At 38.2% G+C, this 15,943-nt stretch overlaps 1 protein-coding gene across 3 annotated transcripts in view; it reads left to right on the forward strand.

The window, feature by feature from the left end:
• Window positions 1–15,943, forward strand: part of chd5 (chromodomain helicase DNA binding protein 5) — a 68,030-nt gene that overhangs the window by 37,515 nt on the left and 14,572 nt on the right. For 2 of the 3 annotated variants that reach the window (XM_072666479.1, XM_072666478.1), the window contains 14 exons: window positions 794–902; window positions 1,013–1,204; window positions 2,344–2,544; window positions 2,674–2,811; window positions 3,584–3,705; window positions 3,977–4,150; window positions 5,338–5,479; window positions 8,446–8,577; window positions 9,818–9,935; window positions 10,043–10,167; window positions 10,765–11,002; window positions 13,316–13,488; window positions 14,530–14,704; window positions 14,862–14,948. In XM_072666479.1, coding sequence (XP_072522580.1) covers window positions 794–902; window positions 1,013–1,204; window positions 2,344–2,544; window positions 2,674–2,811; window positions 3,584–3,705; window positions 3,977–4,150; window positions 5,338–5,479; window positions 8,446–8,577; window positions 9,818–9,935; window positions 10,043–10,167; window positions 10,765–11,002; window positions 13,316–13,488; window positions 14,530–14,704; window positions 14,862–14,948 — 2,126 coding nt within the window. The remainder of the gene's footprint in view (window positions 1–793; window positions 903–1,012; window positions 1,205–2,343; window positions 2,545–2,673; window positions 2,812–3,583; window positions 3,706–3,976; window positions 4,151–5,337; window positions 5,480–8,445; window positions 8,578–9,817; window positions 9,936–10,042; window positions 10,168–10,764; window positions 11,003–13,315; window positions 13,489–14,529; window positions 14,705–14,861; window positions 14,949–15,943) is intronic. The other variant, XM_072666480.1, reaches the window with a different exon arrangement.

The following is a 15,943-nucleotide window of genomic DNA, read 5'->3' on the forward strand; positions in this document are numbered from 1 at the left end:
ACACAGGCACATTATTGACAAACTAATTTAGCCAACATAATTCATGATTTTTTGGAAAAGTATAAAACATGTAGATAAACTAGCAGCATTCAGCATCATTAGATTAGAGGTGCCACTTTTTCTTTTCTGATACCGACACACGTCTTCATAGCCTCGTAACTCCAGATGTAATCCAGAGATATTAATAGAAACATTCAGGAACATTGGATTTGACGCATTAGAAAAACTATTCAACACTATTCAAGGACAATAAGAATGTTTTGCAAAATAATTTTTATTTACTGAAAAACACACATACAGAACTGCATTACCAACTAAGTACCAACTAATATTGTAATATAATAACAACAATAAAAAAGTGTTTTTTATACTGATAATTTGTTTGTTTGATTCAGAGATTCAGTTAACCTTGTTTTCAAGTTGAATTCATAAGAAAGAAATAACATATGAATATGTATCTAATGTCTATTTATTTGTAATATGTATACAGTTTATGTGCTGTATGTACTGTATGTAAATATAGTATTTATAATTATTGTGAGTCAGTTCCATTTTTGTGTTAAAATACTACTCTATGAAATGTTTTTACATTTTAAAAATAATGTAATCAAAATGAATAAATAATAAATTAATTATTATTTTTTTACCAGATTAAAAAAGGCACAATAAGCACATGTTGCCAGCACCAAAATGCCCGCATGCACTTACTTTCTTGATAATGAATACAACTATGCATACATACACACATACAGTTCATACTAAACTTCTAATTAATATTGTTATGTTGGTTAAGAGAGCAGATGCTTGGCGAGGACCATCGCCCCCTTGTGGTGAGAAAAGGAAAGAGACCCAAAGAGGATGTAAAGAGGAAAGAAGCCCCTCCTGAGACTCCAGTTGTTGATGTGTGTCAATTTGTCATTTCCAATATGTCAGAGCATTTAGAAGCGTTCACTGTTGCTTAGTTTTGGATCATGCATTTTATATCTTCCATAACCTCTTTTTCATTTGACAGCCTACAATCAAGTTTGACCAGCAGCCCTGGTACATCAATGCCACGGGGGGCACACTGCACCCGTACCAGCTGGAGGGCCTGAACTGGCTGCGTTTCTCCTGGGCTCAGGGCACCGACACCATCCTGGCTGATGAGATGGGACTGGGCAAGACCGTCCAGACTATAGTGTTCCTCTACTCGCTCTACAAAGAGGTGGTTACTCCATTAGGATCCTCCACTCAATCCACACTCAAGTAATTGTCTTCCCGTCCCTGTGCTAGTGCTCCTCCCCAGGAGCACTGATTGAGAGCTGTCTGAGGGCTCTCTTGAGGATGGGAACAGAAATGCAGGAAGAGAAGAAGGTCTCATGTGTTGTTAGTTAGGTAGTATGAAAGATTTAAGTTGTAGTTTACCAATAGTTTACCAATACTAACCCAGCAGCACAGTTTTAGACAAGTGCATGCTGATATAGGTGTATAGATTGTATAAACAGATCAGTATTACATGACAGTAATAAAGACCTTTTGAACTTAGCGTAGCACTGCATTAATCTAACATGATTTACTCCATTATTAATCCAGATATATAAAGAGATAGATAGATAGATAGATAGATACACTATATGGACAAAAGTATTGGGACACCTGCGCATTCATCGTTTCTTCTGAAATCAAGGGTATTGTTTAACTTGCTTTTGTCAGAGTCTCTACTGTCCAGGGAAATATCTAATTGCTGTGAGGATTTGATCGTATTCAGTGACATAAGTGTTAGTGAGGTCAGGATGTTGGACCTCATCCTCAACTCCATAACTCATTCAAAGAGTATTGGATGGAGCACTGTCATTTCAGAGAACACAGCTCCACTGCTCCACAACTCAATACTGGGGGACTTTATACCCCTCTAATCCACACCTGGCATAAACATAGTACCAATATGTTTATGTTTATCTACTTCAGAGAGTCCTATTCTTTTGGCAGGGACTAGACAAGTTGTGTGTGTGCGCATTTCTGTGCACATCTGTGTCAGTGATAGGTGCAACTTAAAGTATGGCTGCTGAATGCATTCATTAAAAAGGGTTTCCACAAACATTTGGACATATGACGTTGATTCGGAAGAAAATTTTGGCATCCAGTAGCATATATGTACATATGTCTATATTTCCATTGAATTACAGTAGTGGGGCTCAGATCTTGTTTGGTGTTCACACAAACCTAGGGTAAACCCAGTTTAACCCTTTACTGTATCTGCTTTTAAGAGCCTGAAGAACTGCCTTTGGTGTAAAAAACTGTGTAAATAATATTTTTTGCCTAACAGCGCCTATAATACTGCATACTGATTGTTCATCTCTTCAGGGTCATTCTAAGGGCCCTTTTCTGGTCAGCGCGCCGCTGTCCACCATTATCAACTGGGAGAGAGAGTTTGAGATGTGGGCGCCGGATTTCTACGTGGTGACGTACACAGGGGACAAAGACAGTCGGGCTGTCATAAGGGAGAACGAGTTCACCTTTGAAGACAGTGCCGTCAAATCTGGACGGAAAGTTTTCCGAATGAAGGTAAAAGATTGCAGCAGCTTACAAGATTGTACCCTTCTGTATTGTTTCTCGTTGTTTAGATCGTTGTAGATGGAGGGTGTTAAGTGTGTGCATGAGTCACTGGCTGTTATGGTTATTGTACCCACACAGAAAGACACTCCTGTGAAGTTCCATGTGCTGCTGACCTCCTATGAGCTGATTACCATTGACCAGGCCATTCTGGGATCCATTGCCTGGGCCTGTCTTGTAGTAGATGAAGCCCACAGATTGAAGAACAATCAGTCTAAGGTACAGCACTGCTGTGGTGTTTTTCTTTATGTTAAATAGATGCTTAAATGTATTATTTAAATACAATGTAATTGATTTACTCATGTTCTTTCCATAAATGCACACCGTTTGTAGCTACTATTGCGAGATGAGCTAGTTTCACAGATGTTTAGTAAAAATTCCTGAATATAGTCATTTAGAGACTTTGACCCCTTTAACTCATTTAAATCTAAAGAAATCCAGAGGAGTTGCAATGTACACTGGATGGACAAAAGAGTTAAGACACCTGTACAGTACAGCTACAGGAGCTTTTATTACATCCCATACTACATCCACAGACATTAACATGGAGTCGGTCCCCCTTTTGCAGCTATAACTGCTTCCAAGGCTTTCTGTAAGAGTTTTAGTAGAAAGTTTTGCCCATTCACATTGTTGATAGGTTGAGGTCAGGACGCAGTGCTGTTTCCACAAAGTTGGAAGCATACAACTGTCCAAAATTTGTTGGCATGCTGAAGCTTTAAGATTTCCCTTCTCTGGAACAAAATGGCCTAAGCCAACCCCTGAAAAACAATCCCTTAGCATTGTCCCACCTCCACCAAACTTTACATTTGGCACAGTACAATCAGACACTGTATCACATGCTGTTATTTATAAAAATGGACATGAATACGGACAGAATCCAGACTTAAAGGTGGTTGCTACTGCTATATTTAGCTATGGATGTTCAGTATTTTTGTTTGTGCTGTAGTCACTTAGTAGCTCAAGAAGTGATGCTGATTGTCTTTGTTTTCAGTTTTTCAGAATTCTGAATGGCTATAAGATATATTACAAACTACTTCTCACTGGAACTCCGCTGCAGAACAATCTAGAAGAGTTATTCCACCTACTTAACTTCCTCACCCCAGAGCGCTTCAAGTAAGAGCTCACACAGAGCATGATTCACACCATGATTCACAATCAGAGAGCAGTGCTCTGCACATGGAGACCTCCGATAGTGCACAGACTGACAGCTATTATACATGCAGAACTATTGGAAATGTCCTTAAAGCTATGTGAATGTGTTTGGACTTTCCCGCTAAATGACCCCATTTCTTTTTTCAGAAGAAAGATGAAAGATGTTTCTGTCTTTTAAAGAGTCTACCATTCATTACCATTCTGACGGTTATTATAACTATGATCTGTACAGTAATCTGGAGGGCTTTCTGGAGGAGTTTGCAGACATCTCTAAGGAAGACCAGATAAAGAAGCTGCACGACCTGCTGGGCCCGCACATGCTCAGGAGACTGAAGGCGGACGTTTTCAAGAACATGCCGGCAAAGACGGAGCTCATTGTCCGAGTAGAGCTCAGCCCCATGCAGAAGTGAGTCCATCTCTTTCTCTGTCTCTCTGCAGCACTTTTCATAAAACAAGAATTTGGCAACAATGATACTAAAAGAACCTTTCACCTCAAAAAAATAGTTATAGCCATGAAATCGAATTTACACAGTTTCCCCAGCGATGCTACAGCCATTTGTGCCCGGCAGTCCAAGCAAGAAAAATTGGAAACCTTGAAAAGGTTAGGTGGAGCTTTATGTGACTCAGAGGATGCATGTGCTAGCCTTCACCCTCCCAGCGCTGGTAACATGTGATGATATAGACCTAGCTAGAGGGCAGGAACTGACAACAACTAAAATAGAGAGAAAACGGAAGAAACAAATACCAAGAAATGACACTATTTAGTTTAAATATACTTGATTAGCCAAGACATGTTTGGTGGCTGAAGTAGTTTTGAACCAGAGCTACAAGATTTTCATATGTGGTGTCTTTATAGCATATGTACGTAACAATACAGGAGACATTGTGGTGTACTGAGAGAAGCCAATATGCCAATATCCATGGCACATCCAGTAAAGTAAAACTGCTCTGATCTGTAATTGAGCACTGCTGCACTTTTTGAATCCTAGTTTTATGTGGTTATTATTTAGTTAATTATGTTATAATTCCTGTTATTAATGCAGAAACTACTATGAATTCTTTGGTAGTGATAAGCATATTTTGTGGGGCCTCACAAGGTTCTATTTTAGGGGCAATGAAACTGATGTTAATTATGAGAGTAATGCAGTTATGAGGGAATTTAGCTCTCTATTCTATGATCAGTGCCGATCAGTGTAAAGTGTAGGTAGATGCAGTTCATGTAAGTGATGAAGATGGGATGTTATTTAGTGAATCATATGTACACAGTGTAATATAACATGAACCTTGGTCTGGACTTTTAGGTGTAAAAAAAAGCTCCAGTACAAAACAAAAGAACCAAACTTCACCAACCAAACTTTGGATTAAGTGGGACATGATATAAATCCGATTTTGCCTAACTATGCTTTTAACCAGAGCATTGTTTGGTCTCTGTAGACTTGAACCACATAACAAATATAGAGCTCGCTGTTGTGGTGTCCTGCTGTGGTTCGAAAACAGCACATGTGTTTCTGACCTAATTGCATGTAATTGCATACAATAAAACACAAGCTGTGATGCTCAGAGCTTTATCTGTATTGTTCTTCTACCACCCAGGAAGTACTATAAGTTCATCCTGACACGGAATTTTGAAGCACTGAACTCCAAGGGAGGAGGGAACCAGGTTTCTCTGCTTAACATCATGATGGACCTGAAGAAATGCTGCAATCACCCGTACCTGTTCCCTGTGGCGGCCGTGGTGAGTGTGCATATGTGCATACGCTGGCCGTCACAATGCTTTTCCAAATTCTGAGCATTACTTTTAAATTCTTTAGACTCTTATATGTTTAGTGCAAATTAAGTTTTATTGTTCAGTAGTTCTAAGAAAAACAGTGCAGACTGTTATTCTTAAGTGATAGAAGTGAGGAATAGGGTCTGTCAAAATTTGAATATACAAAAAATAAGCACTGTACAGTGTAAAAAACAACAAAAATATCATTATAATTATAAATATATTATGTTATATTAAATTGAATACATGAATAATCTTTTTTAACATCTTTTAAATTGTGATTTGAACACAACTATTCTTTATTAATAAAACAAAACATTTACACATATTTTTTTAACAGTGTACATTTTTTGGCCAATAAGATCATGCCTGCAGACTGACAGCAGTTGACTGACAACAGATTTCTTCTTGAAAAATGCATTGAAAATCCACATTTTTGAATATTTGACAAACAAGCAAGGAATGCTTTGAATGTAAAAACCCAGTTGACAGCCAGTGGTTCCATTAGGAGGCTTCAGAGGTTAACATACTATTCAAAAAACAACATGATTTTTTAGAAACTCTTTGTGCAAAAGAAAAGCATAATAAGTCGAGTACCTTATACATATCCACATCCCAGAGCACAGTTATGATATAGTGCCCCTGGAGAAAAGAGTGTGGTAGCTTAGCTGAACCAGGTATCAAACCCACAACCATGTGATCAATAACCTAGTGCTTTAACCGCTGTTATATATATAGAAAAAATGCAAAACTGAGGAACAAATGTGAAAAAATCCACCTTGAAAATAGAGCTAAAGAGCTTGCATTTGATCCCCTTGTTGTGATGTCAGCACTCATCAGCCCTCAAACCTGTCAGCTATTTAAAGCACTTCTGGACCAAAAGAGTTGTAATATGAGCTTTTAAAAATAACTTTAAAAAAAAAAAAACATCATATAGACAAAACCTGACATTTTTAGACCTAGCAATAAAGACCAGAAATTTGATGACCATTAAGCTGAATCTAAATATAAGGATAAGCAATATTTCGAAATGCTTTGTAGGTATTTTGTGAATCTGGAGGAAAGCGCCAGATGCCTAGCTCTGATGCTTTGGCTAGCAGACATCTGTGGCGATGAAATGAAGAGCGAGCCATCTATCCACCTAGAGAGAGCAAGGCTCTCTCGGGCTCCGGCTGCTGATGGCAAGCAGCATAACCTGGGATTGAAACCAGCAATACACAGACCCTTATTTTATTTTATTTTATTTTATTTTTGTGCACTGCACTTTATACACTCTGTTGAAACTATACCCCTATCCACAGCTCATACATTGCACTTATTTTCTTAAATGTCTGTTTTTTTTTATATATTTTTATATGCGTGTATTTTACTTTATATTGTTTCATTTGTGAATTTAGAATTTTTTATCTTTTAACTTTTCGTTCCTATATACGATCCATCCTGTCTTGTATATTGATTTTCTGTTACCAGACAGTCGTCAAAGCATTTCTCTGCTAGCTGTACCATGTATGACTGTGCATGTGACAAATGAACTTTTTTCATATTTAATTTAAAACTAACACTGAAAATCACAGACTTCAATCAATAAATCAAAGACTTTTTTCCACTTTTTTTTTTTTAAGATTTTAAAAGAACGCATGGTGTGCCTAAACTTTCGATTGACAGTTTGCATGTCCCAACAGGACACTGACCTCAATTTACACCTTAGCTGAAAGAATGCCTTCCTGTATTTTTAGCTCTCTATGAGACCGAGTTACACAACAGCTGTGTAAAAGTGACTCTTGCTGAAGACAGCGTTGTTTTTCTCCAGTCTTCAGGGATGCTGCTAAAGAACACAAACCTCCAGTGTTTAATGTTCAGAAAACAAGAACGTCTTTGATATATCTCTGTTGCATAAGCCTTATTACGGGCATGTTTAGTCCACTGTGTTCACTTGGCATTGAACATGATAGATTTCTTGTCCTGTATGTACTAGAGAAATAGTTTACAAATTCAATGTATGTAGTCTTAATTACTTACCCCAAAAATATTAAAAAAGCTACGACAAAGTTTGCCCCATCAGTTTTGCACTGAGGCTAGTGTAGCTATAATTCACCTGTTAACACCATGTAAGATGCATAGACACATAACACACCTTTTTTAAACACTGTGTCCACTCACTGTCCACTCTGTTACAAACCTCAACCTAGGCGATCCACCTTGTAGATGTAAAGTCAGAGACAGAAGCTCATCTGCTGCTTTACACTTTGTGTTGGTCATCCTTCAGTCCTTTGTCAGTGCTCACAGGATGCTGTTGGCTGGATATTTCTGGTTGGTGGGCTGTTCTCAGTCCAGCAGTGACACTGAGGTGTTTAAACTCCATCGGCACTGCTGTGTCTGATCCACTCGTATCAGAGCAGCACACACTACTAACACGCCATCACCATGTCAATGGCACTGCAGTTCTGAGATTGACACACCACCTAAATAATACCTGCCATATGGTGGTCATGTGAGGTCCTGACCATTGAAGAACAGGGTGAAAGAAGGCTAACAGAGTATTCAGAGAAACAGATGGACTACAGTCTGGAATTATAGAACTACAAAGTGCTCCTCTGTGGGAAGTGGAGCCAGTATAATGGGCCTAGCTCATTCCAAACCAGGGGTAGTTCTAATTTTCTCACATGACAATGTAGTTTGCACAGTGTTAGCCAGATAGCCGTAAATGTCCATTACTCATTAGCTACACTAGCCTCGTAGCTGCAGTACAGAACTATTTAAGCAAACAAGACACTAGACATGTCTTGACCGATCAACTACATTTGGGGTAAGCGGAAAATTGTATCAATTTGATTTACTAATTAAACTGTTGCTTTAATCTCTCATTAGCTTTTCCCAGACATTAAATTAAAGTGCTTCATATGTGTCTCCTGCTGTGTCACATTTGTTCACAGGAGGCGCCGGTGCTACCCAATGGCTCTTACGACGGCAACCTACTGGTGAAGTCCTCAGGCAAACTCACTCTCCTTCAGAAGATGCTGAAGAAGCTCAAAGACGAAGGACATCGAGTCCTTATTTTCTCCCAGGTCATTAACTACGGCAGAATAACAGCTCGAATAACAATAAAGCAGTTTACATCCGCCACCGTATCTCTTATTTTGAGCGGAAGATTAATTACAGGGTAGGGCTTGAATGGGAAGCGAGAATGGAGCACATTTATCTTTCCAAATGGGAGATGACAAATTAAAAGGCTGCTCCTATATTTATCTGCACGTTATTGTTTATTCCTCAGATGTGTTTCTATTACACTGGGTGCGTAATCACGACACACATTAATCGGATGCTGGATGAGGCGTTTTAAAGCAGCTGTATCTTGTTTTCCTCTGATTTGACTTTTCATTTCACCACCCTTGTCCTTTTGCCAGATCTTACGCATAAATATGCATATTGATGGTGATCTGTGCAGCATTGAAGGAGCTAAAGGAAAGGGCACATGGTCTTGTACCTCTTTTGTATAGAATAATTGTACTGCAAAAAAGTATATCTTAGCAAGTGAAAATTAGTCTAAATTAGTAAAAAAAAATCAAATAGTTAAACTTTATTTACCTTATTTCTAACTTATCTTTACTTATTTAAGTAACCTGAAAGTGTCTTATTCCACTGGCAGATAATTTAGTTTGTTTCAAGCCGTATTTCTTGAATAAAGCAAAATTTCCTGCCAAAAGAATAAGGACTCTTTTACTTAATAAAAAAAACACCTAAACAAGTGAAAAAGATGAAAAATAAGTATGTATATTTAAAAAAAAAAGTTCTAATAAAAATTGTAACAATAAAATGAGAAATAGTAGACATTTAGACTACATTTAGGAGAATAACACTCGCTAGTAGGGCTGTATATTGGCAAGAACCTGGCAATGTGACATATATCTGGGATTGCAATAAAATATATTGTCATGTGTTGCGATACTGTAATCAAAATAATATTGTAAGATTTTATTTTAAATAAAACTGTCAACGTATAAAATTATTTGCATCAAATCTGAGTAAAAGAAAAGTTTAAACACAATCTAAAATGAACCACTGATTACCACAAATCTTGTAAACTTCAAAAAATCAATAATGTCCCAATGAGCCCTACTGCCTTGAGTCAGCTCTTTTCTGTTCTGAACTGGAATTACTGTTTGTGATAGCTGGTCATATGCCATTGATGCGACTGGCAGAGATGAAACTTGAGTGTTCCTTTAACGTGTTAACAATTTTTCACATTAAACTCTCCTCCTACTGTGATAATAAATGCCTCTTTCCTCCTTTGGGTACTTCTTTCAGATGACTAAGATGCTGGACCTGCTAGAGGACTTTCTGGAGTTTGAAGGCTATAAATATGAGCGTATCGATGGGGGCATCACAGGGGGACTACGGCAGGAGGCCATTGATCGCTTCAACGGTAAGCTTGCTGCATTGGAAGCAAAGCGGTGCCTCCACCAGGGGGCAGCGTCTTGCTCATTAGTGCATTAACGCATTCATACTGATTTGCTTTTTATCCGTGTGAAGCTCCGGGGGCGCAGCAGTTCTGTTTCCTGCTGTCCACGCGTGCCGGGGGACTGGGGATCAATCTGGCAACCGCTGATACAGTTATCATCTACGACTCTGACTGGAACCCGCACAATGATATCCAGGTAACACAGTGTGATACACTACTGTTTTACATTTCAGAATCACTGTTCTAATGACTGTTATATGGTGCTAGTGTCTTATAACTTTACAATATTTCAAATTATTTGTAAAATTGGGTAGGAAAAAAAGAGAGAAAATAGACTTACATCACATTTCTGACATTTGTCAGATGTTCTCCAGATTGATAACGTAATTGAAATTATGTTTTGATTGGGGAATGTAGCATTAGGAATCTCGCACAACAAAATACATTTTTGGTATAGTATGGTGTTGTAGCCTAGTGTGCCACATGGACGGCAGGATTAACTACAATAGCTCCTATACCTCAAGAATTGTGCTTGTACAAATTTACTAGTCCGTTACAACCCTGTCATCTTTTCATGTTAGTTGTACCAAAAAAGTTATTTATTGTTAAGAAATTGTTTCAAATACCAGTATATTAAATAAGAACAGTACTTGGTACTTGATATAATTACAAATAATAATACAGTACAAAAATACAAACACAGTCATGTTTTTTCATTAAACATAAATGTTTATTAAATTACAATCATCTTTGATGTTCAACTCTCGTCTGCTTCTCTTTTCTCTTTCTTTAGGCATTCAGCCGAGCACATCGTATTGGGCAAAATAAGAAAGTAATGATCTATCGCTTCGTAACGCGAGCGTCTGTGGAGGAGCGCATCACTCAGGTGGCCAAGCGCAAGATGATGCTGACCCACTTGGTGGTGCGGCCAGGGTTAGGTTCCAAAACTGGATCCATGTCCAAACAAGAGCTGGATGACATCCTCAAGTTTGGCACTGAGGAGCTCTTTAAAGATGACGTGGAAGCTATTGGTATGTTTTGACCGTTATCTGGAGCTCCAGTTTGCAAGACCAGGCCTGTTGCTGCCATGTTAGACTTCTCATAGGACTGAACTAGAGTTCATGTTAAATGTCCTTTTAAGTGAGTGAGGTGCTGAAGAGATGTTAGGGAGGTGTATGCAAACCACACATGCTTGTTTGTTTTAGAAACAAGAACCAGTAGCTAAGTTTCTAATTACGTTCTGTGTAATCAGGGCATTTTGCTAATTTTATTTAATTTTATTTTCTGTAAGGCGTGAGATCCTGTTTCTCTGCCGTGTAGACCTGTTCTTTTTTTTCTGCATTATAAACTAGACACCTACTACACCAAAGAAGCAGTTTCCATTTCCATTGCTACATTGACTGTTTAATCATTCTTTTTTTAAATGAGAAATAAAAATATGAAAATGCCTATGGATGGAAACGTAGCTACTGACAGTGCAACAGGTTGAAAAAGTCCCTTTTTGTCACTCGACCCACACCAGAGGAAAAAATAGGAGGTGCAGGAAGGCAGATCAGGAACACCCCAAGGCAAGCAGATTGGGTGTAGCACTGTTCCGGGCACATGAGCTTCCAAGGTCATGAAACTCACAGACTGAACGCTGAGTGGTGTTTTTATGGCTGCTGTAGCTGGCCCGGTGATTGTTTTGGGTGAACTTATTACTCATCACCAGACGTGCATGGTTTTCAGAGCCTTACTTCGAGCCATGCTATTTTATCAAAAAAAAAAATAATGCTCTCTACAAGACTTGTGTAGTCATGAACACAGGTCAGGTATGCCCACATACTCCTGTTGGTGGCTTCTGCTGCAGGCCAGAACATGGAAGCAAGTTGTCATTTCATCAAAAGACACATATTTATAATGGTTTATTACATCATTTAGTTTTTCTAACACATTTTGCATCTCAATCATTTTGCAAGTATGCTGCAACTGGTGGGAATTGCTACACTGTAAACACACACGGCTGCACCAATGTTTTCATTCCACCTTAAATGGTGCTGAAGCTACAGGGGTTCCACCATTTTTAACTTTAGAAGTCCTAACAACATTTAACCTAAAATTGGTCTAGAAATATGGTTCTGGTAGGGAAATGTTTATTCAGTATGTACAACTTTAATCTTCCATAGACTAAAAACAAACACCACAATTTACATAGCAGAAGACAGTTTTACAAATATCAGTCAAACATCCCTCATGTTTATAAACTACTTAATAACATTGATTTAACAATACATATTTCAACTACAAAATGAGAGAAACACCTGAACCGCAAACGCTTCATCACTTCTTATTAGTACAAAACAGTGTAGTATGTTAATATAATACTAATAACAATATTATTATTGTTAATATTTGTGTAGTAGCCTGACAAACTCACACTATTAAGATATATAGTATTTATTTTTTAGCATTAGTGTGTAGTATGCAATTTAAAATGTAGGACGAGTTTGTTACTGTGCCTTTAATGTATGTATATGTATGTAAATGAAGCAGCATGGGCTGAAATATACAGAACCAGCTGTTCAGTACAGACATGGCATCCATGAGCATCATCCCTCAACTTGTTGAGGTGTCGGTTGTGACAGCACAACCATTGATTCAAAATGTGTATTTTTTTCTGATTAGTTTCCACATAGACACTCTTTGGTCTAGAAAGTAAAATATATGACATGTATGTTTAAAATTAATGTGTGTTTGACAGCTACCAACAGCTCCATTTGCAGACCTGTACCCATTCTCAAGCCTTCTTTACACTCTTAGTGGAGAACAGTTCCTCACAATGAGCAGTTTTTAATTCGTTCCACACTCCTAATGTAACACACCTGATTGAGTTGATGGAGCCTTCAGGAGCTCCTGAATGGGGGAATCAGGAGGATCTGATTAGAGCTGCAATAAAACTCTGCAGGAGAATCAGCAGGAGCTTAACTCATTTACAACCACTTACTGCACAGGCCATCGCTGCACACACTTGGAACAAATTGTGTTTTGTGTTATATATGTTAAACTTTTTATCTGTAGTGTATGTTTCCATAAGTTTGTAGACACCTTCACGTTTTACATTCGTTGGAAATCTAGAGCAGTAATAGAGAGATTGACCTATTCTTACTACAGAAACAAACTCTACTCTTATGTGAAGGCTTTACATTAGACTTCAGCAATGGGTGCACCTTATCTTTTGAATTCACTCATTAGAGGCTGGGTCTTGATACCTTTAAAAATGTTGTGTATGTCTGCTGTGTTTTCTGCCTGTTGTCTGTTCCATAGGAGTGTATGGAGTCAGACTGAGCTGTGTGTATCTCTTCTAGGGGACAATAAGGATGGAGAGGAGGGTAGCGTGATACATTACGATGACAACGCCATCTCCAAACTGCTGGACCGCAGTCAGGATGCCACGGAGGACACTGAGATTCAGAACATGAACGAGTACCTTAGCTCCTTCAAGGTGGCACAGTACGTGGTCCGGGAGGAGGACGGAGAGGTGAGGGGAAGGGTCAAGGGTCTCTTTTAGGTTCTGGTGTTTACACATCTGCCTGAAATCAGGGTTTTTTGTGTGGTTGGTTGGTTGAGTTTGTTCTTGATATTAGAAAAAATATTTAATGAGGACTTCATTGACAGCTGTGATTCCATATCATTGCTTTTATTTGTATTTATTTATGTTATTTAGTGTGTATATTTAGTGTGTATGTATGTTTTTGTGCAGGCAATTTAGTAGTTCTGTTATATATAAATAATTTGTTTTATTTGTTTGTTTAATGTTTGTTTACATATCTCTGCCTATTCAGCCATTTATAATTGCAGTTCTCAAAAGCGGTTCTGAGTTAGAAAGTTCCCAAGTTAGTTGAATGTGGCACAAAACAGGGCAGTCAATCAGAACAGAAAAGTGTCATAAAAATGACTTATAACCACACAAGTAAGTGTAAGTGGACCTCAAGGACAAATCTAAAAAATCTAGGAAATGGACCTAAAAATAAAGTCTCCCCTATTCTTATATACAAGACCTTACTGTGTATATTAACTGTAAAATGTCATTTTAATACTAATAATCTATTTTATCTATCTATAAATGTTATAAGATAATTAAAACACAGCGGTTATCTGTAGATACACACATTAGCCTTTTAAACTGCTGCTAATGCAATGACACTGGAGAGCTGAACATGCTTGGAGATGAACATTAACTGCCAGTTCTGTTACCTAAGCTTGGCTTAGATGCTAAGATGGCTACCATTTCACTGATTGAGGAGGGAGGCCAATTGTACTCACAAAAAGAGAGCGCAAGGCCAATCATGCTCACTGAATAATTTTACTATTAACTATTAATGCTTAATTATACCAGTATAATAAGTTCTGACACTTTAGATCAAAATGTATTTACTTTTAATTTTGTTATTTAGTTACATATGCACTCTGGAAAAAAAATAGTCAAATTGCTTAAACCTTTGCTTAAGGGAAGAAGCCTCACCTTACCACCTAGTCTTTTGCTGACTCCATATGTCTGGGACTCTCCCCTACCCTGCAGGAGGAAGTTCAGAGAGAGATTATTAAGCAGGAGGAGAATGTGGATCCAGATTACTGGGAGAAGCTCCTACGGCATCATTATGAACAGCAGCAGGAGGACCTGGCACGCAATCTGGGCAAGGGCAAACGCATCCGCAAACAGGTCAACTATAATGACACCTCTCAGGAGGACCAAGGTAAACACGCCCTCACACACATACACTCTCTTGCAGCCATTAATTTTAGTCTCTCAGATACTTTGGGTCTGAAAGGAAAGCAGTCATAGGGTTTTCCGCAGTAGTGAATGCACTGTGCGTATGTGTGTGTGCTATGTTTTGCTGACCTGGTGCTCAGAATGGCAGGACGATCTTTCAGACAATCAGTCCGAATACTCAGTGGGGTCCGAGGATGAGGATGAAGATTTCGAGGAGAGGCCTGAAGGTTAGTAATGTTGTCTTCCTTACCCACTTCACTGAACTGACTCTAAACAATACAGATGTGTCAGCTTGGTTCTAGTTCCATTGATGAGCTGCTAATAGGCCTTGCACGATCACACAGTCATGTAAATTGCCATATTTTCAGTGCTCTCTATAGTGTTTGGGACGAAGGCATTTTTCTACATTCCTCTGTACAATATTGGTAAATTCATACCACACAAACCATTCACGTATGAGTGCACATTCAAGTCTCCTGTGACTCCACACCTGTCTCATTTGGAGTTTTCTTCATTATGACATCAAATCTTTAGCTGTGGAGACCTACCAGGCTCTTTATGGTTACTATGCTCACATCGTAGCAGTTGACTTTGGTTGACCAGGATTGTCTGATACCTCTTACTGTTCTATTCTTATAATGGTTTTCTAACGCTGATCCGAATGATGACAGACTGGGAAAGTAGAGTCTGATCAAAAGCTTAGAATGAAAAAAAAGCTTAGATGCTAAAGCTGTGTTATATTTGCATTAATGAAGCAATTTAATACACCTATCACAAACACCCTATGTCCCAAAGCCCTGTGTCCCAAACAATATGGTTCATTAAAATGTTGGGGGTATGTAAAAAAGCCACAGGATATTTGTATAAAAATATCCTGTATGACAGTCTTGAGTATGTTTTTTGAGTATACATTTTATTTGCAGAGGTCAAATAAATAACTAAAAATGAAATATGCATATTACCACAGTCAATCACAATTTTGTGTTTTTCACTTTTTCAACATAATTGGATTCTGTTATTCTTTCCTTTATAGGAATTTTTTTTATAAATTTCATTATGAATAGAACATTAGAACATTTCTTATAAATCTTTTTACACAGACTTTTATTGAGAGTTAGGAAGGTTTACCTTCTCCTCTAAAGGTTTTTCATTCGACAGCTGCAAAATTCTAGTGAATTCGTTCAGCTTCTAGTGAATACATTGCAACAAATGCACATAGACA

The sequence above is a fragment of the Salminus brasiliensis genome, chromosome 21, assembly GCF_030463535.1.
Source record: "Salminus brasiliensis chromosome 21, fSalBra1.hap2, whole genome shotgun sequence".
Classification (NCBI taxonomy): Eukaryota; Metazoa; Chordata; class Actinopteri; order Characiformes; family Bryconidae; genus Salminus; species Salminus brasiliensis.